At 42.1% G+C, this 19,482-nt stretch overlaps 1 protein-coding gene across 1 annotated transcript in view; it reads right to left on the bottom strand.

Annotated features, from left to right (window-relative positions):
- DNAJC17 (DnaJ heat shock protein family (Hsp40) member C17) overlaps positions 1-19,482 on the bottom strand; it is a 32,622-nt gene that overhangs the window by 7,025 nt on the left and 6,115 nt on the right. The window contains exons 2-7 of the mRNA XM_010989309.3: positions 3,264-3,333; positions 2,918-2,976; positions 2,608-2,695; positions 1,121-1,206; positions 807-903; positions 167-210 (exon numbers count right to left, since the gene is read on the bottom strand). Of these exons, the coding sequence (XP_010987611.1) occupies positions 167-210; positions 807-903; positions 1,121-1,206; positions 2,608-2,695; positions 2,918-2,976; positions 3,264-3,333 (444 nt within the window). The remainder of the gene's footprint in view (positions 1-166; positions 211-806; positions 904-1,120; positions 1,207-2,607; positions 2,696-2,917; positions 2,977-3,263; positions 3,334-19,482) is intronic.

The following is a 19,482-nucleotide window of genomic DNA, read 5'->3' as shown; positions in this document are numbered from 1 at the left end:
TCTGAGATGCCATCCTGACGCCCAGGCAGCAGGAAGTTGGAAGGATGTGGGTAGTGGTGTGGCTCCCAGAAACCCAGTGTCCCTGCCAGAAGCCCTTGTGCCCCGGAAGCGTCTGCTCTTGCTGAGGACGTAGTGTGAGGTGGCCTGTGGATCCTGAAGGGCTCACCTTTAGCTTTGGGGTTCTTTCGCTTTCAGGATTTTCTGCCATTCCTAGAAAATTTAGGAAAATTAGCAAGGTAGAATATGAGGGAGCCGGAGATTCTCCCAAAGGAGACTCAGCCTAGGGCCAGAATGACCTAGAAAAGATCCTTCCTAACCAAGGGCAATCTTTGCCCTGCCCTGCTGTGGAGCCTGGTGGGGGGGAGTAGAGGCAATTCTACCCCAACCTTGAGGAGCTGCCACTTCAGGGCAGCTGCCTGGCTGTCCGATGAAGGCCACGGTCAGCATTTTTCCAACAAAGGGCCATAAACACCTTCCAGGGGCAAGAGGTGGAGGTACCGACCACACAGTTCTACTGAAACAAAGTATCCTAGAGCCTTCCCAACAGTGATCTGCTCCAAAACAGCCAGGTCTGCTTGGAACAATGACAGGCGGGGATCTCAGGAGATCTCAGGCAGAGTAAAAAGACAACAGGCCCCAGAGAACTGGTAGGAAGAAATGACAGGTGGCATGTGTCCAAATGAGATGCCCTGGGGGTTCCAGCAGGTGAAAGTTTCCACAGTAACTCCACTGAGCAGCCAGTGTGGCCACTCTGGGCATCGGGAGCTCGCTCAGAGGGGGAAGCAGGTTGGGGGACAGACTTTCACCTCTCAACCTCTGTTCTCGTTCCTGGCGTATCTGCTCCTGGACCAGCCTCTGCTGTTCCTCCAGCTGCCGGGAGCCCTCTTCTCGCAGGCGTTCGATCTGCAGAGCGGGGGTTGGAGTGGATGACAATTCTGTGCAGATCCAGTTCCAGGTTGGCTTACCTTGTAAAGGTCCCTGGGATGTTCCACCTGCAAACTAGGCTCAGCAACCTGTGGGTGGGACAGATTACCCAGATCCCACAAAAGAAGGTGGAGAGGGCATGTCCTCCCCCAACCACGACAACCCCCAGGTCCACCCGCCTCCCCCTCCTGCTCACCTCTTGCTCTAGTGTCCTGGTGCTCCGGCTCTCCTCCTCCTCCTCACTGCCCTGGGCCTGGGCCTGCCGTTCCCGGGCCTCCAGGTCTAGGCACAAAGTTTGAATGACCCAATGTCTGGTCTAAGTGGTTTCTACATGGCCCTGGACCACCTGGTTCTGGCTGCCTCCCCAAAATCTCACACAGGATGAACCCATACAGTAACTCTGCCCTGTCCCTCCATACCCCGAATTGATTTCCATTGAGAAAAGTCATAGCAAGGAAGTATAGGCTCCAGCTGAGTGGTCGGGGTCTAGAAGAGTTAAATCAGCTTATGCTGACCAAGCTGGTTCTCCGATCAGTGAACAAGGTGTAGGTGGGTGCTTATGTCAGCAGCCCAGGGCCACGGGTCAGGGGTGCGAGTGGGTGGAGCTGTGGGCTTCTATTCCTGTGGTTTGGCACCACAGCCTGACCTGTGACCTTGCCTTGGCTTCGATGCTCTTCCCACCACTGAGCTCGAGTTCCCACTGTCTCCCCTACCCCGCCTCAATTCACAACTGCCAAGCCTCACTGTGGTCCTGGCTGCAGTGGCTCCTGCAGGGACGGCAGCCTCCATAGAAGGACATCACCCCAGGTCCCAGAGCCCTTCCCACCTTCCAAGAGAAACCTGCTTGTGGCCCTGTGCCAGGCCAGCTGCTGCAACAAATGCTTCTCTCAAGTCTGGGACTCGCTGCTTTCTTTTCTGTTCACTTTACTTACCTAGACTTTCCAGGTTTGTTTGTTTTTGATGGATGTACTGGGGTGGTATATGTACATATTAAATATATGGATATCAAATAGGCAAGAAGAAGCAGAGAAAAATCGAGTAAAGAATGTCTGGACCAATCTTATGAGGGTGATGAAAATGTTCTAAAACTGATTTATAGTCATAGTTGCACCATATGGTAAATTTACTAAAAATCACTGAATTGTACACTTGAAGTAAGCAGACAATATGATATACAAAACATATGTCAAGAAAGTGTTTTTTAAGACAAAAGCCTGACCCTCTCTGGATCCTTCTGAGGGGACTTCTCAGAGTGAAGGCTCTATGCAGAAATGAGGCTGAGATGAATGAAAAAGATCCAAGATGGCATGGCCAGCAAGGACACTGACTGTACTCATGCTGTGTGGGTTCAAATTCCAGCTCCAGCAAGTTCTTATCCTCTTAGTGCCTTAGCTTCTTTTGTCTATAAAAAAATGGGTTTCGTAACACCCAGCTCCTTGGATAGCTGTGATAATTAAAGGAGACAGTAAAACATCTGTCACAATGCCTAGCTAATAGCACAGCTAGTCATTGTTATTCTTAAGAGTGGCCTTTAGGAGCCACTCCTGAGAACAGGGTTCTGCCCAGAGCCGGGGCCACAAAGCTTTGAGTTGCTGGAACTAACGCTGCAGGAGGAAAGGTGGAGGAGCTGCATGAAAACAGCCCAGGGAAACCACAGGCCACCAGCACCATGATGTCACCTACCAAGCTTCACTTTTTTCCTTCTCTCATCAAGTTTCTGTGTCCTTTCTGCTGCCTGCTTCTTGGCTTTCCTGACCTTGTCATAAGCAGCCTGCCGGAGAAAGGAACGGAGCGGTCAGCCAGAGAACATGCACAGAGCCCAGCCATCTCCCCAGCCGCACCACTAGCCCCAGAGCCGTCGGTGGGGCAGCCTGGTGACCCGGTCTCCAGGCTGGGACAGCAAGGACCATGCCACATGGCCACGTATAGAGGATGAAGCACACAGTGGTCTCTAAGTGTGGGGGATAATTCAGACAGAGGAAGATGTGCTTACCCTGGCGGCAGCATCAGTCAGTACCTCCAAGGCCTGGGAAAGCTGGTGGAAGAGTTCAGCTAAATGTGAGGATCAAAAAAGAGAGAAGAGAAAAACTGAGACTTGGTGATTGTGTGCTCCCTTAAAAAAGCACCTCAAAAAAGCGACAGGCTGCTGGAAAAGCAGACGTCAGCAGATGATGGGCCAGAAAGGAAGGGTGAGCACATCAGCAACTGACCAGACGCCCCAACAAGCAAAGTGCAGCCTTGGGGCCCAGCGCCCAAAGCCAGGATGTGTGCCTCCAAGGGCACTCATGCCATGCCCAGGTGAGCCAGTCTCTTTCTCCCGGTGTCTAGGAGAGTCTCACCTGCTCGGGGATTATCCGGATTTTTGTCTGGGTGGCAGGAGAGGGCCTTTTGCCTATATGCCTTCTTCACCTGGAAGAGTCAATATTTGGTTATTCATTCTCTCACCCCAGGATGGACAGGGAAACATTGCTAAAGTGATAAGGGAAATCCAGGGAGAGCTCTCCATTACTAAAAGAAAGGCTCCCACACTGAAACAGTCACCTCACAAGCACAGAGATTTGCAGTAGAGGCAAAGGCCATGGAGCAGAGGGGCTGGGCCTATTTCCTGCTGAGCACCCAATCACCGTGGATGCTGAAAGGCTCCTGGCAGGGGCAGGTTTCCCTACAGCCACCTGGAAACAGGCACTCACACACCCTTGATGGGCATGTACACTAGGCAACCTTTCTGGAGGAAAATTTAGCCATCAAATTTAAAATGTACTTTCCCTTTGACTCATTCCTAGTAATGTGGACTTGTAGATGCATGCCAAAACAACTAGACAAGGATGGTCACTACAGCATTGTTTATACCAGCCCCTAAGTGGAACCAACCAACATCTCCATCAATGGGGAGACCCATGAAAACAATTACCATAGATAGAAGTCTACATGTGCTGACTAGAGAGATCAAGTCTGCATCACCAGAAAAAAAAAAAACTGTAACTATGTGAGGTGATGGATGTTAACTAGACTTATTGTGGTGATCATTTTGCAATATATACAAATATCCAATCATTACATTGTACACCTGAAACTAATACAATGTTATATGTCAATTATACCTCAATTCAAAAGAAATAAAGATCCTCAAGGTACAGTATATGAAAAAACAAATCTTAGAACAGTATATATAATATGATCACTTTGGGGTTGAAAATAAAAGAAATGTAAAAAGAGATACTCGGGCATGTGCATAGCTTTTTTTTCCTTCTTTTTTCTCAAAGCAATCATAAGAAACTTAACAGTAGTTTCCTTTGGACAGAAGCTGAAGGTGGAGGGAAGGAAACCTTTACTTCTCATTTTATACTTTTCTGTAGTTCAAATTTTCAAACCTTAAACAAGTCTTACTTTATTATCATCTTTTACTGATAACAGGGGTTATCCTGGTGGGGAGGTTATGGTCCATTTTTAGTTTTTATCTTTGCACTTCTCTGTATTAAAAAGAAAATAAGTATTATTTCTTCTATTAGTAAAATTAAAGAAATATAGCTGTCAGGATTCTCTTTTATATATTCCCCACTCATAAGGGAAGGCAGAGCACAAAATCCCAGAACCTGCTTTCCACTTCCTGAGACCTTGCCCTCGCTTCTGCCTGCACACCTTACCTACTGCTCAAACCTCTTGGGAGGAGCCTGTGGACCTAAAACTTATAGCAGTAGCTAGGCTGACTGGCTTTCCAGGCTTCCCAGAGGAACCAATAAACACTTCTACCCAAAGTGTGCTAAATAAGGGCCTTCAGAGGCAAGCAGCCAGCACCCCCAGGGGAGGGCCTGTGGGGAGGTGCCTAACCCCACTCCTACCTACATAGCCAAGGAGAACCAGCAGCCACCTAGCCCAGGACCTCTGGGGTGTGATGCCACCTGCTGGGCCACGGCCAGCACTGCACCTTCACCAGCCAAGGCAACCGAGCCCATCAAGGTCTGGATGAGCCCCAGGAAGCAGGAACCACTACCAGGACAGGCCTTGAGCAGAGAGGGTGTGATGTGCCTCCCTGCTGTGCCGACCTTCCCAACTGCCCACTTGTTCGCCTCCCCACTTCAGCCTAGGTCTTCACCATTAAAAAGTAACAACAACAATAACAAAAATCTAGCTCTGTTTTCACTATTTAAAAAATAACAATATGGGAAGGGGAGGTGATAGTTTTATATATAGTTTTACCTTTGAAATGTCATCTTTACTATTTAGGCCCCTTATCATTGTCTTTTCTCCCTTTCTCTTTCTTTTGCCTCCTCCATTATGCCCAAGGCCTTATTTCTTTTTTTTTAAATTTTAAACCAAGCCTTTATTATACATTCTTTATATTTAAGGGTCCTTTGTTTATCCAATAAGTAAAACAATACAAAAAATATATAAAGAGAAAGCTAAAAAGCTAATGTTCTTTCCCCATTTCCCCAGCCCTCTCTTCAAGGTTCCACTGTTAACTGGATGGTGGATGATCTTCTAAATCTTCCTCTTCGGGGGAGGGTATAGCTCAGTGGTAGAGTGTGTTCTTAGCATTCATGAGGTCCTGGGTTCAATTCCAGGTACCTCCATTAAAATAAATACATAAATAAAATAAACCTAATACTCCCCCAAAATAAAACATATGAAAAATAAATAAACCTTCCTCTTTGATCATTCCAACAACAGAAGTCTTTGGGGTCTTGTTTCTGCCTCTCCACCACCACCTCTCTCTCTGATCCCAGGCTCTCTCTCTGAGCTGGCTGAGAGGAAGACGCATGGAGAACAGAGTGTCTATTGCCTCAATTTGCAACACCACCCTCGGAATGAACTTCCTCAGGACCAGGACTAGCAGGAGTGCCCAACTGATATTGGAGGATTTTTGCAGAAGATGGTTTCTTTTGTATCATGGGGTTCTTTAAAAATATTACATGTTCTTTTTCGTAAATCTAAGGGGGACAGCAAAAGGGAGAGAAGACAAGAAGGACCAGTGGGAAAGCAAGATAAAAGGAGCCTGGGGGCCTGGACAGTAGTACATTCTACATTTTTTCTTTCTTTTTTTTATTTTTTGAAAGACTGCGTTATGGATTTTATTCTAAAGGTATGATATTAAACATTGTTTTGTGTTTTATTTTGGATATTCTATATGACAAAAATTTTTTTTTCTTAAGTAGGAAAACAAAGTTGTTCAAACAAAAAAATTATGTAATAATGGGAAATTAACCTACATATATTAGCTTCCTTTTCAATTCTCTTTCCAGACTATGTTTCTTTGACAAATGTCTTTAACAGTATCATCAGATTTTATTTGAAGCAATAGTATAATTAGACCTAGGTCACCTCACTCTCCATCTGTGGGGACCCTCATCTTACCCCCACCCTCCAGCCTCCCACACTCCCAACATCTACAACAAAACACAACTGTCCCAATCAATTTGATGTATCCTGGACCCTCATTCCCTCAAGGCCTGGCCTGGGCCTCCATTTCCAAATCACCCTTTAAAGGTATAAGGGGATGAACATTCTGTGTTTCAAGATCCTATAGGAAAAAAATTACTAGTGTCACGCACTGGCTGGATATTAGAAGGGAGAGAGGTGGGAAAGTCAAAGTCAGGCTGGTATTCATTCTTAGGGAGAGATGTCTAAGGGTAGGAGGGGAGCACTCTGGAAGCCCTTCATTACAGCACTGAATCTACCCCACCTCCTGGGTGCACTGATGGGGCATCTAGGATATGGCGGTGCTGAGCTGGACCTAGGGATACAGAGAAAAATCAGGAATTTCCCTGACAATGAAGAGAAAGGACACTGCTTAGCAAGGAAGATGGCTGTGAAAACAATGAATTACATTGTGCTTATGAGATGCCTGTAAGAGAGGTCTCTAAGAATGGAAACACAGAAAAGAGCTGCTAATTTTAGCCTGAAGGCCTCACAGAGGAGGCAATATCTGAGCTGAATCTGAAAGGTGAGTAACAGTTCTTCAAGTAGAGCCAGAAAGGGCATTCAAGAAAGAGGGTATGGAAGAGCCTGGCTTTTCTTCAAGCCCCAGGCCAGCTTAGAGGAGAAATGTAAGTTTTCCTTTAATGAGGAAAAGGTACTGAGAACAGAAAAACACGTGAAAAAGGAGAGACATACTTGCAATAAAACGTGGGAATAAAAATAATGTTTTGTCAAAGGATATTTTGTTTAATTAAAAAACTTCAAGCAAAGAAAAGTAATGGAAGAAAACTAGGAAAAAAAACAAATTTATACAAACAAGTTTTAACGCACAGACTTGGGATGAAGAAATGCTAGGGAATGAGAGCGTACATGTAAACAAAGAAATAGAAACTGGGCCGAGAAGAGGGGGAATGGTTAAAGAACGATAGAGTTAACTGAGATCTGATACTGAAAACACAAGAAAGTTAATGTGATACGTAAGCTATGTGTCATTCATCAAACAAAGCAGAACAATTAGAAGGGAAAGCCCCTGAGTGCATGAGCAGGGCCAGACGTAGAGAGCCATCTGAGTTCAAGACTAATGAACCAGGATGAATGACGGACGAGGCTTTTGGGGTCTCCAAGCCTAAAGAACTTGAACCTCAAAGTTCTCATCAGCTAATGAAAGTTTATCATAAAGTACAGAGGCAACATTAATGGAACATATAAGCATGGCCAAGAAACAGTAGTAAATGTTAAAATTTAGTGTGTGGTAAAAAGTGTTACTAAAATCATTATACTGAGTGAAAAAAAGGTTAGATATTGATCTCAAACAATATACCAAAATAATTCCAGATAGATAAAAAAACTAAATGTAAAAAATGAAGCTAAAAGAACCTAAATAAAGAAAGTTATGGGACAATTAACCTGCTTTTAGGATGAGGAAGAAATTCCTAAGCATTAAAGAAAGGGAAGAAATCACACACGCATGCACACATACATGCAAGTACTCACACAAAATGAATGGGTTTACAGTGAAAAAACTTTTAATTTGTCTAAGTAAAAAATCATAGAATTAAAAAAAAAAGGGAAATGAAAACTGAGAGACGTATCTGCATAAAATATGACAAACAACACATATTTACTATACAAAGAAATCATGCAGGTCTATGGCCACATCGCCCTGAGCACGCCCGATCTTTTTGGAAGCTAAGCAGAGTGGGGCCTGGTTAGTACTTGGATGGGAGAAATCATGCATTAAAAAAACAAGAAAAAGACAAACTACAAGACAACAGAGAAAGAACATGAAGAGACAATCCATAGAACAGAAATGGTTAATAACATGAAAAATGCTCTGCCTCACACACAAAAATTAAGCCTTTTTGCAGCTATTAATTGACAACAAGGGAAAAAAGGATAGTACATCATGTTGGTGGCTTTGTGGTAAATAAGTAAACTGACGCTATGATTCTGGAAAGCAGTCTGGCGGTACACATCAGAAAGCTCTGAAAAGTGCTAACCAATGATCCAGCAAGGCCTCTTCTAAGAGCCTGGTCTAAAGAAATGCTTAGAAATTTATACAGTATTTATAAACACTGCTGTTCATTTACAGCATCATTTATAAAAGAGAGAATCAGAAATCACTTACATTCCAAACAACAAAAATAGTAGCTAGCACTTAGACGTACATATAACGTTTACCATGTAGCAAGCTCTGTTTGAAGTGCTTTCCTTATACTAACCTTATTTAACTCTTAACACATCCCTATAAGGTAGAAATTATTATTATCCTCATTTTACAAATGAGGAGACTATGACACAATGAGGCATTGATTATGATACTGAAAATCCATTCAATGAAAAACCATGAAATCATTATTTCAGACAATAACTGTTCTACTCTATCCACACACCATAAAAAAAATTATGGCTCCCACCCAACCCACACCATCAAAGGCCTAATGGGAAGTCTAGACTTCCACCCTCATCAGCTGTAGCAAAGCACCCCAAACCTTTGCCAGGGTGGTGTCAGAGAAGGCCAAGGAGGGAGTTCACCTTAGCCAGATGAAAATATAAAAATATTTCTGAAGGAGAAGGTTATAGTTGACATTTATTTTTTACAATGAGCTTGTATGACTTTTCACATCAAGGGGAAAATTGTTAAAAAACAAACAGAAGTATATTCTCCAATCGGAAGACAGAGTGGCTGAAAGGATTCAAAAAAACAAGACTCATCTATATGCTGCCTACACGAGACTCACTTCAGATGAAAGGACATACACAGACTGAAAGTGAAGGTATAAAAAAAGATACTCCATGCAAGTGGAAACAAATGAAGAAAAGCTGAAGTAGTTATACTCAGACAAAATAGACTTTAAAACAAAGACTGTAGTAGAGACAAAGAAGGTCATTATATAATGATAAAGGAGTCAATTCATCAAGAGGATATAACATTAGTAAATATTTATGCACCCAACATAGGAGCACCTAAATATGTAAAACAAATATTAACAGACTTAAATGGAGAAATAGACAGCAATACAATAATAGTAGATTTTAACACCCTACTTTCACCAATGGATAGATCATCCAGACAGCAAATCAATATGAAAACATCTGCCTTAAATGATATGTTAGTTCAGGTGAACTCAGACATATATACAACACTCCAGCCAAAAGGAACAGAATACACATTCTTTTGAAGCATACATAAAACATTTTGCAGGATAGATTGTATGTCAGGCCCAAAACAAGTCAATACATTTAAGATTTAAATCATATCAAGTATCTGTCCTGACCACAGCGGTATGAAACTAGAAATTAATTATAAGAAAAGAACTGAAAAATTCACAAATATGTGGAGATTAAACAACACACTACCAAACAACCAATGGGTCAAAGTAGAAAACAAAAGAGAAATTAAAAAAAAAACTTGACACAAATGAAAACAGAAATACAACATACCAAAACTTATGGGATGCAGCAAAAGCAGTTGTAAGAGGGAAGTCCATAGCAATAAATGTTCACCTTAAGAAACAAGAAAGATCTCAAATAAACTACTTAATTTTATACCTCAAAGAACTAGAAAAAGAACACACGAAGCCCAAAGTTAGGAGAAGGAAGGAAATAACAAAAATCAGAGCATAAATAAATGACAAAGAGACTAAAAAGATAACAGAAAAGATCAATGAAACTAAGATATGTTTTTTTTTAAGATAAGCAGAATAGACAAATGTTTAGCTAGACTCACGAAGAAGAAAAGAGAGGATTCAAATAAATAAAATCAGAAATGAAAGATGAGATCAGTTGTAATAACTGATACTACAGAAACACAAAAATCATGAGATTACTATGAACAATTATATGCCAACAAGTTGGACAACCTGGAAGAAATGGATACATTCATAGAAACATACAACCTACCAAGACTGAATAATGAAGTAGAAAAATCTGAACAGATCAATTGCTGGTAAGGAGATTACCACCAATCCTTCTCGAACTCTTCCAAAGAATAGAAGAGGGAAACATCTCCAAACTTCTTTTGTGAAAGCCAGCATTACCCTGATACGAAAGCCAGACAAGGACACAGGAAAAGAAAATTACAGGCCAATACCCTCAATTAACAAAGGTGCAGAAGTACTCTACAAAATATTAGCGAACCCAATTCAACAGTTCATTAAAAGGATCAGACACCATGATTAAATGGGATTTATTCCAGGGTTCCAAGGATGGCTCAACATCCACAAATCAATTAATGTGAGACACTACATTAACAAAATTAAAATAAACATCTTATGATCATCTCAATAGATGCAGAAAAAGCATTTGACAAAATTCAACATCCATTTAAGATTAAAACTCTGAACAAAGTGGGTATAGAGAGAATGTACTTCAACTTAATAAAAGCCATATATGACAAGTCCACAGCTAACATCATACTCCATGGCAAAAAGCTGAAAGCTTTTCCTCTGAGAATCAGGAACAGGACACTTTCCTCACTTTTACTAAACATAGTATTGGAGGTCTTAGCCAGAGCAATTAGGCAAGAAAAAGAAATAAAAGGCATCTAAATCAAAGAGGAAGAAGTAAAACTGGCACTATTTGCAGATGACACGACATTAAATATGGAAAACCCTAAAGACTTCACCAAAAAACTGTTAGAATAAACTAATTCAGTAAAGTTCCAGGATACAAAATCAATAAGCAAAATTCAGTTGCATTTCTATACACTAATAATGAACTATCAGAAAGAGAAACTAAGAAACAGTCTAATTTACAATTTTATCCAAAAGAATAAAACACCTAGGAATAAATTTAACCAAGGAGGAGAAGGACCTATATATTGAAAACTGTGACACTGATAAAAGAAATTAAAGAAGACACAAATAAAAGGAAAGATATTTCATGCTGACAAATTAGAATAATTAACATTGTTAAAATGTCCTCACTACCCAAAGCAATTTTACAGAGTCAGTGTAATTCTTATAAAAATTCCAATGGCATTTCCACAGAAATAGGAAAAACAATCCTAAAATTTGTATGGAACCACAAAAGATCCCAAATAGGCAAAACAACCTTGAGAAAGAACAACAAAGCTGGAGGCATCACACTTCCTGATTTCAAGCTATATTACAAAGCTATAGTAACCAAAATTGCATGGTACTGGCATAAAAACAGACAGACCAATGGAACTGAATAGTGAGCCCAGAAATAAACCCACACATATACATTCAATTAATATATAACAAAGGAACCAAGAATGTGCAATGGGGAAAGAACATTTTCTATAAATTGCATTGGGAAACTAGATAGTCACATGCAAAAGAATGAAACTGGACCACTATCTTACACCATACACAAAAAATTAACTCAAAACGGATTAAAGACTTGAATGTAAGACCCCAAACCATAAAACCCCTAGAAGAAGGGGGAGGGTATAGCTCAGTGGTAGAGTGCCTGCTTAGCATGCACAAGGTCCTGGGTTCAATCCCCAATAACTCCATTAAAAATAAATAAATAAATAAACCTAATTATTCCCCTTAAAAAAAAAAAAAACTCTTAGAAGAAAACAGAGGCAGTAAGCTCCTTGAAATTGGTCCTGGCAAAGATTTTTGGCTTTGACACCAAAAGCAAAGGCAACAAAAGAAAAATAAACAAGTAGGACATCAAACTAAAAAGCTTCTGTACAGCAAAGGAAATCATCAACAAAACAAAAAGGCAACCTATGGAATGGGAGAAAATATTTGCAAATCATGTATCTGATAAGGGGTTGATATTTAAAATATATAAAGAACTCATACAATTCAATGGCAACAAAACAAAACTCAGAAACAAACAAAAAACAAGCAATCTGTATGACTGAAACATTATGCTGTACACCAGAAAGTTACACAACGTTGTAAACTGACTATACATCAATAAAAATTTTTTTAAAAAAGCAATCTGATTAAAACTGGTCGAAGAATCTGAATAGACATTTTTCCAAAGAAGACATAGAGATGGTTAACAGGTACATGAAAAGGTGCTCAACACCACTAATCTTCAGGGAAGTGCAAATCAAACCATAACAGGACATCATCTCATACCTGTTAGAATAGCCATTATCAAAAAAGACAAGAAATAAGTGTTAGAGGAGATATGGAGAAAGGGCACCCTTGTGCACTGTTGGTGGCAATGTAAATTGGTGCATCCATTATGAAAAACAGTTTGGAGATTCCTCAAAAAATTAAAAATAGAACTACCATATGATCCAGCAATCCCACTTCTGTGTATTTATCCAAAGGAAATGAAAACACTCACTTGAAAAGATATATGCAACCCCATGTTCACTGCAGCGTTATTTACAATAGCCAAGACATGGAAGCAACCTAAGCATTCACTGATGGATAAACAAAGAAGATGTGAGATTATATTTACACACATAGACAGGCATACTCAATGGAATATTATTCAGCCATAAAAAGGAAGACCTGCCATTTGTGACAAGGCATTAAGCTGAGCGCAGTGAGTCAGACAGAGAAAGACAAATGCTGTGTGATCTCACTTATATGTGAAATCTAAAAAACAAACAAACAAACCAGAAATGAACTCAAAGATACAGAGAACAGATTGGTGGTTGCCAAAGGCAGGCAGTGGGACAGGGGCAGGTGGGCAAAGTGGATGAAGGGGTTCAAAAGGTACGAACTTCTAGCTGTAAAATCAGTAACTCATGGAGATGTAATGTACAGCATAGCGACTATAGTTAATAATACCGTACTGTATATTTGAAAGTTACTAAGAGTAGATCTTAAAAATTCTTATCACAAGAAAAAAAATGTTACTATGGTGATGGATGTTAACTAGACTTACTGTGGTGATCATTTTACAATATATACATATATCAAATCATTATGCTGTACACCTGAAACTAATGTAATGTTATATGTCAATTATATCTTTTTTTTAAAAAAAATGATGTTTAGCTTCTTCCAACTATTCTAAGCTAGGAGGCAGCATGGCTCACTGAAAGAAAGAAGATTCTGGAGCCCAACAGATTTGTTTTCAAAATTTGAATCTTCCACATACTACTAGCATGACCTTGGGCAAATTACTGAATCTCACTTAGCCTTTCATTCTTCAACTACAAAGTGCGGGAAGTATCCCCTACACACAAGGCTGTTTGAAGATTAAAGAAAATAATCCATGTGAAATAGCTGACAAAAACTGCGTAGGCACTCAATATAGGCCCCAAACCTCTCTCTTATCTCCTCCAGGGAGGGAGGTAAATTGTGACACCACCCCTGTATGACGCCAACCTGACAGGAACTCCAGGGATGGACATGGGTCCACCACGGGCCCAGGTTAGCCCAGTATAAATTCTCAAGGCAGACAAGGCTGGTTTCAGGTCTGCTGGGGGTAGTTCTAAATTTCTACCCTCGATTAGCCCCCAGGAGCCCTGAAAATACTCTCATTCAAGTGTGTAAGGCACATATAGGTAGCCTGAGATCTTCCAGAGTGGCTATGAACCAAAATCCAGCTGGCCTAAGAATGCTGGTCAAGTGTATCTGTCCCGATTAACTAGTTATTACTATCTTTAGCTGCTAAGCCTGCCCTGGGCAGGGCCCATTGCTGGGTTTTAGCCTGGAAGGTAGGCCAGTTTTGACTTTGAACCAGTTGGCCTGGAGTTCGGTGTTTTGTGTTACAAACTGGATTCCCAGCTTTGCCCAGCCCTGTTGGCGTGATTGGTGCCTGAAGAATTTCTCATAATGTAAACACAACTCTTGAACAGCAGGCCTTTGAAAAGCTCCCGGTGTCAATATTGTTTATTATGAAATAATTCTACCATAATAACAGCTCAAGAGGCTTGATTCAGGGCAAAAAAAAAAAAAAAGAAAGAAAGAAACAATATTTTTCTTAACTGTGATAAAGTTGGGAAGGAAAAGAAACTTTCAGAAGAACAAAGAAATAGAAGAATCCACATGTAATGATGTGGGAGAACGAAAGGACCATCTCATCCCAGGCATCAGGACTGGCAGCTCACCCATGAAATCGAGTCTGCAGATGCTGGGACCTCATGGGCAGGGCTGAAGCAGCCACCGGAAGGTGCCAAAGGCTACTAGATTATCTTAACACCTGCAGCTTTCTTTCTTTACCTATAGGCTTCCCCTAAATCCCCAGGTCTTCCCTAGCACTTAGAATCATTAATTTGCATTTCCTGAGACTTGATAGAAAGGAGCTAGGTGACAGCTGAGGGGCTTCTCACCCAACACCTCCTGCCCAGACCATGGTTTTTCAGAGAACCGGGCTGTCTCCAAAGCCCAGCTCCCTGAACGACAGAGATCTCAGATAAACATAAGCTCCATGAAGACTTTAAACTCCAGTTTCCAGACATTCTCCTGATGTCTTTCTAAAATGTTGCTCACTATCCCCTCCCCTTCTGCATCCTAGCTAGGATACTACTTGAGTTCAACCTGTCTTCCATATCTTAGGATCATCATTCAGAACATAAACTACTGAACAGTACAACATGTTCAGATGCTACTGAGGGCAAAAAGTCAGGCTTTTCCTATGCTTCCTTAGGTGATGATGATCTTAAATTCTACTCTTTTTATAGTTTTTCTATCTCTTCCCTAGTCAGCCTCGATTAGCCTGTGCCAGATGCCAGAATGTCTTTGAAAGTGCTTATAATCTTCTGTTTCTTTTCTGGTATGGTCTGGGAAAACAGATAAACTGGTTATAATTGTACCTCATAACCTCAAATGAGAGCACACAGGTACAGAAAATTATGGGGGTTCTTACAAATAAAGGGAATGTGCTTTAGGGGGCAGGGAGCTTTGCTTATTCCCAGGGCCCAGAACAGGGCACTAAACACCTGGCACTCAGTAGGCACACAATAAATATCCATTTAATGAAAGCGGCAAACATTCATTTGTTTTTAACCAAACACAATTAGGAAGCCTCAACTATGTTGGTTACATCAGGCCCATTGAGGAAGGAAGCAGGTGCTGTCCCAACCCTAGGAGATCTTACTACACAAATTCATAATTTCCCCTTCTACCTGCTAACACTTCCTCTTGAGAAACCAAGTCTGGAAAAGGGGAGAAATAAATCACTATAGCAAGCTGGTAAGAAAACCACAGTGGGAACTAAATGCTATCCCCCTAGAGCCCACATGACGGACAGAAGAATGAGTCACAATTTAGCAGCCGCCAATCCAGCCCTCCCGGGGGCTTCATAACTGGTTTGGCAGAGCAGGAGAGAGAGCGCAGAGCTGGGTCTCCTGCCATCTCTCCTGGGTCTTACGCCAGGCACACAGCAGGGCCTCTGATAATCTCCCTGCCTCCAGTTTCACCTCTTGAGAGGAATAACTCCTGACTCACCCAAAAAAACCCAGCGCTAAGGGGTCCAATAAATACAAAATAGCTATCATTAACTTAAAAGAAAGGTGCCCTACAAGGATGAGATCATTATTTTTTAAAAGGCTGCTATCCTTACAATAAAATTTGGAGCCATGTAAGTAAGTGGTACAAGTAATTAGGCTCAGTTCTCAAAAGCCAGACTCGTAGGTCACACTCAGATACAGGGGACACACAGGGAGGCCACTCTATGCAACAACAGATACTAAGTGAACAAACTAAGCCGGTGAATCAGCTAGGAAGCCATTACAGGCCCAGTTCCAGGAATGAGAACAGTCAGTAATCTAGGCCTGAGCAGTAATTTCTCCCCAAGCCTGAGGGAGGCAGACATCTCCCCAAACCCATACTAGCCACAACACCAGAGGCTGTGTCACTGCTTGATGTCACAGGCAGGAAGTAAACCACAGAGCTCTGGAAATCTCTTCCTAAAAGACTGACTACTTTCATTCCTTATAGTCTGTGGTCCACACTGAGACAGCACTACAGAGAAATTCCCAAATGCTTTTGGAAACCGGTCTACTTCTAAGGCTCTGAGCAAGCAGGGTGCCAGCCAACCCCCAGATCAGCACCCTCAGCTCAATATCCCTAAAATGTGGGCCTGCTGGTGATGCCGAGATGATTCTGGGGGAACTCAGACCTCACACTGACATCTCTCATAGTCTGCTAACCACGGCCCACGGTCCAGACTCAGGACCGTGACCTGCGCAGTCTGGACCAACTGGGACTATGCGTAGGGCCTGGCCTGCTTCTCCCCGTATGCTGCCCCTATGTGCCCTTTGGGATCTGGATCCCCAGCCCATCCCTGAGGTCACTCTTCAGGTCTTCCCATCCCTCGGGCTCTCACCTCTGGGTCCTCCTTCAGCTGTCCCAGTATAACGTTCTGGGCTTCAACCACCACCCTGCCTTCCTTCTCAGCCCACTTCCCCAAACCAGCTACTCACCTGGAGCCCAGTCTACAGCCCTCCTTCTCCTCTTCTTCTCAGGCCCTGCCCCTCTCTCCCATCCTTACCCAAAGGCTTCTCTCTCTGCCTTGAGCATAGAACTCTCTCTGGACCCTAGTACTTCCTACATCTCATTATTTGTTTCCCTTAATGCACTGGTTTCCTTTATAAACAAATTTATATTAGTAAAAAGAAGTGAGTCAATTTAAAGAAAAATAATAACCAAACAACGTATAGAACAGCAAAAATAGGGAAAGCAGCTATGCAAATAAAGAATATTTTGAATTTTACCTTAGCTGAAAGGAAAACTCCACAGTGATAGTTTTGATCCAAATTCTAACACACTTCCTCCAGCCATCCAGGTCGGCTTACTGCCCTTCGGGTTCACCCAGGTCGTGCAGCTTCACTCACAGAATCAAATCTCTATCTATGTCACACATGGGACCGCGAGGCTCTCTAGGGCCCTCAGACCTGTCTCTTGTTGCCCTAATTGCTCCTAAGGTGTGGGTCATGGAAACAGCTCTGAAAGAGGAGTAGAAAATGCAGGTTTGGGCAGGCATTCTGCATTTACTAGCCACCTTATGCTGAGCAAATCAATTAAACTCTGTCAGTCTCAGTCTTCTCATCTATAAATTGGAGCTAATAGTCCTTGTGTACCTCATAGGCTTGTTTTGAAGATCACATCAAATGAGATAATTTATGTGAAAGCACTTTGGTGTCATATAAATGTGAGGTATTATCTTGAATGCTAATGAATAGCTCACAGCTTACAAACACAAATGAATCATTCTTTTTGACTTAACAGGCAGCCAAGTAACTTCAAAAATCCATTGCTCCAGACAGCCAGTCAAACCCAGGAATGAGTTAACCATAGGAGAGATACTGAGAGGACTTGGAGGCCTGGCTCCTGGTCCCACTCAGTGCTGGTCAGGACCCTGGTGAGCGAACAAATGAACCAATGAATGAATGACTGTTGTCAAGTGAAACCAGGCTCAGTGCCCAACCTGAAGGTCTCAGAGCCTGGTCTAGAGGTAAGAGGCTTTGGGAAAGGCTCCTGCTGGAGACATGAGACTGAGTAAGGCACACCTCAAATGCAGAAATGGCCCCCAGATGCTAATGGAATGAAGTCCAACCACCCTTGGACCTAGAGGCCCAGAGACACTACATTTTTCAGATTCATCTCCTGCCATATCCTCAAAAAACCCTAGGCAATGCCCCGTTCCTTGTCATACCAGGCATTTTTGCTTCTACATGTTCATGCCATTTCTTCAAGCCCTTCTCTGTCCTCAAAAACTTAACTCTTTTTAAATCTGTAAGAAACAATGTTGGTGTGTCACATTCTAGGGTATAACAGAAACATGTGATTTAAATAAAGGGATTAGCTAGCAGATAGGTAAAAATAGCCTTTTCCTTAAATCGATAATAAAATGTAACCTGAAAAGGTCAATATTAAGTTTACATGGTAGTGCTCCTGGTAAACTTTAAAATTTGAGTCTTCAAAGAGTTGATCAAAATGCACTTTGAAGCACCTGGCTTCACCTGCCAACATACAGTGAGTTATGTACCCATAACTTCAAAGGGCTTCAAATGAAAGGCGAGGCTGCTATAGATAGTAGAGAAATTCACATGTCAGCTGCAGAGCAGTTGAAGAAATATTAAACTAGGGCTCCAGTCTGGCCCAACGCTCACTCACTGGGTGATCTCAGCAAGTTCCACAACCTCTCTGGACCTCCACCCTCCTGTCTATAAAATGAAGAGAGTAAATGACCATGATGATCCCTTTTAACCCCGCTGCGATATATCCTTTTCTCCCCCCAAGGTCTTGCACGACAATATCTCCTCAGGGAAGACTTCTGTGATCCTGCCAATCATATGAATCATGTCTTCTTTATTTCTACAGCATTTTCCTTGTATACTTTTACTCAGCCTCTTTCACTCGACCTCAGATTCACTGTTTACCACACTGTGCGAGCTGTCACAAAGCAGAGCTGACGTCTTCTTCAGCTCTGAAGTCCCACCATGCCCACACAGTACCTTGTCTGTGGTGATACACTCCATTTGGAGATTTGAATTGAACAGCAAACTCTGCTGATCCTCAATTTCATTCTACCTGATGCCCCACTTCCTATCTTGACCACTGCCTGGGTTGAGAATCACTGGTGTGGGGTGAGGCGAAAGCTCTGGTCTATGAGGACTGGAATGAGTGAGCAGGGGTGAGGAGAGGGCAACCTTGGACTTGAGCTGTGGGAGACATGTATTTGACATCAGCACTTACAGTCTAAGGAAGGTGGAGCAACAATGATAAAAGCAAGAGTGAACTTGTAGTGAGGGTGTGCCAAGCGCCTTGCTAAGTACTTTACCTGATCAAGCCTCACAACAACTTGGCAAGGATGGACTGCCATCATTCCCATTTCGCAGATGGGAAGCCAAGGCACATAAAGCTTAATATTTGCTCAAGGTCACAAACTATGTAAGTCATGCAGCCAATATCCAGGCAGTCTGACTCCAAAGTCCACTTTCTTAACTGTCACTGGAGATTAGTACAAAGACAATTATAAAGGCACATTTACAATTCCCAACGTGGCTCACTACCCTGTACTGATTTCCATCCATTCTCAACACATGGTAGATGCACTAAACAATGATTCTTGGCCGTATTCATTAAGATTAGTTATAAAAGCTGTCATTGTCTACACAAGTTACACTCTCTAGGAAGCATCGTCTGATTAGATAATATCACCTTCTAGAATTATCAACTTTGGCCTCCATATTTCAAAATGATGGGCTGCAAGAGCAAGAGACAGAGAAGCTGGAAATAGATGAGACAG

The sequence above is a fragment of the Camelus dromedarius genome, chromosome 5 (assembly GCF_036321535.1).
Source record: "Camelus dromedarius isolate mCamDro1 chromosome 5, mCamDro1.pat, whole genome shotgun sequence".
NCBI lineage: Eukaryota > Metazoa > Chordata > Mammalia > Artiodactyla > Camelidae > Camelus > Camelus dromedarius.
Note: the sequence above shows the minus strand (reverse complement) of the source record. Positions and strands in the feature narration are given on the sequence as shown.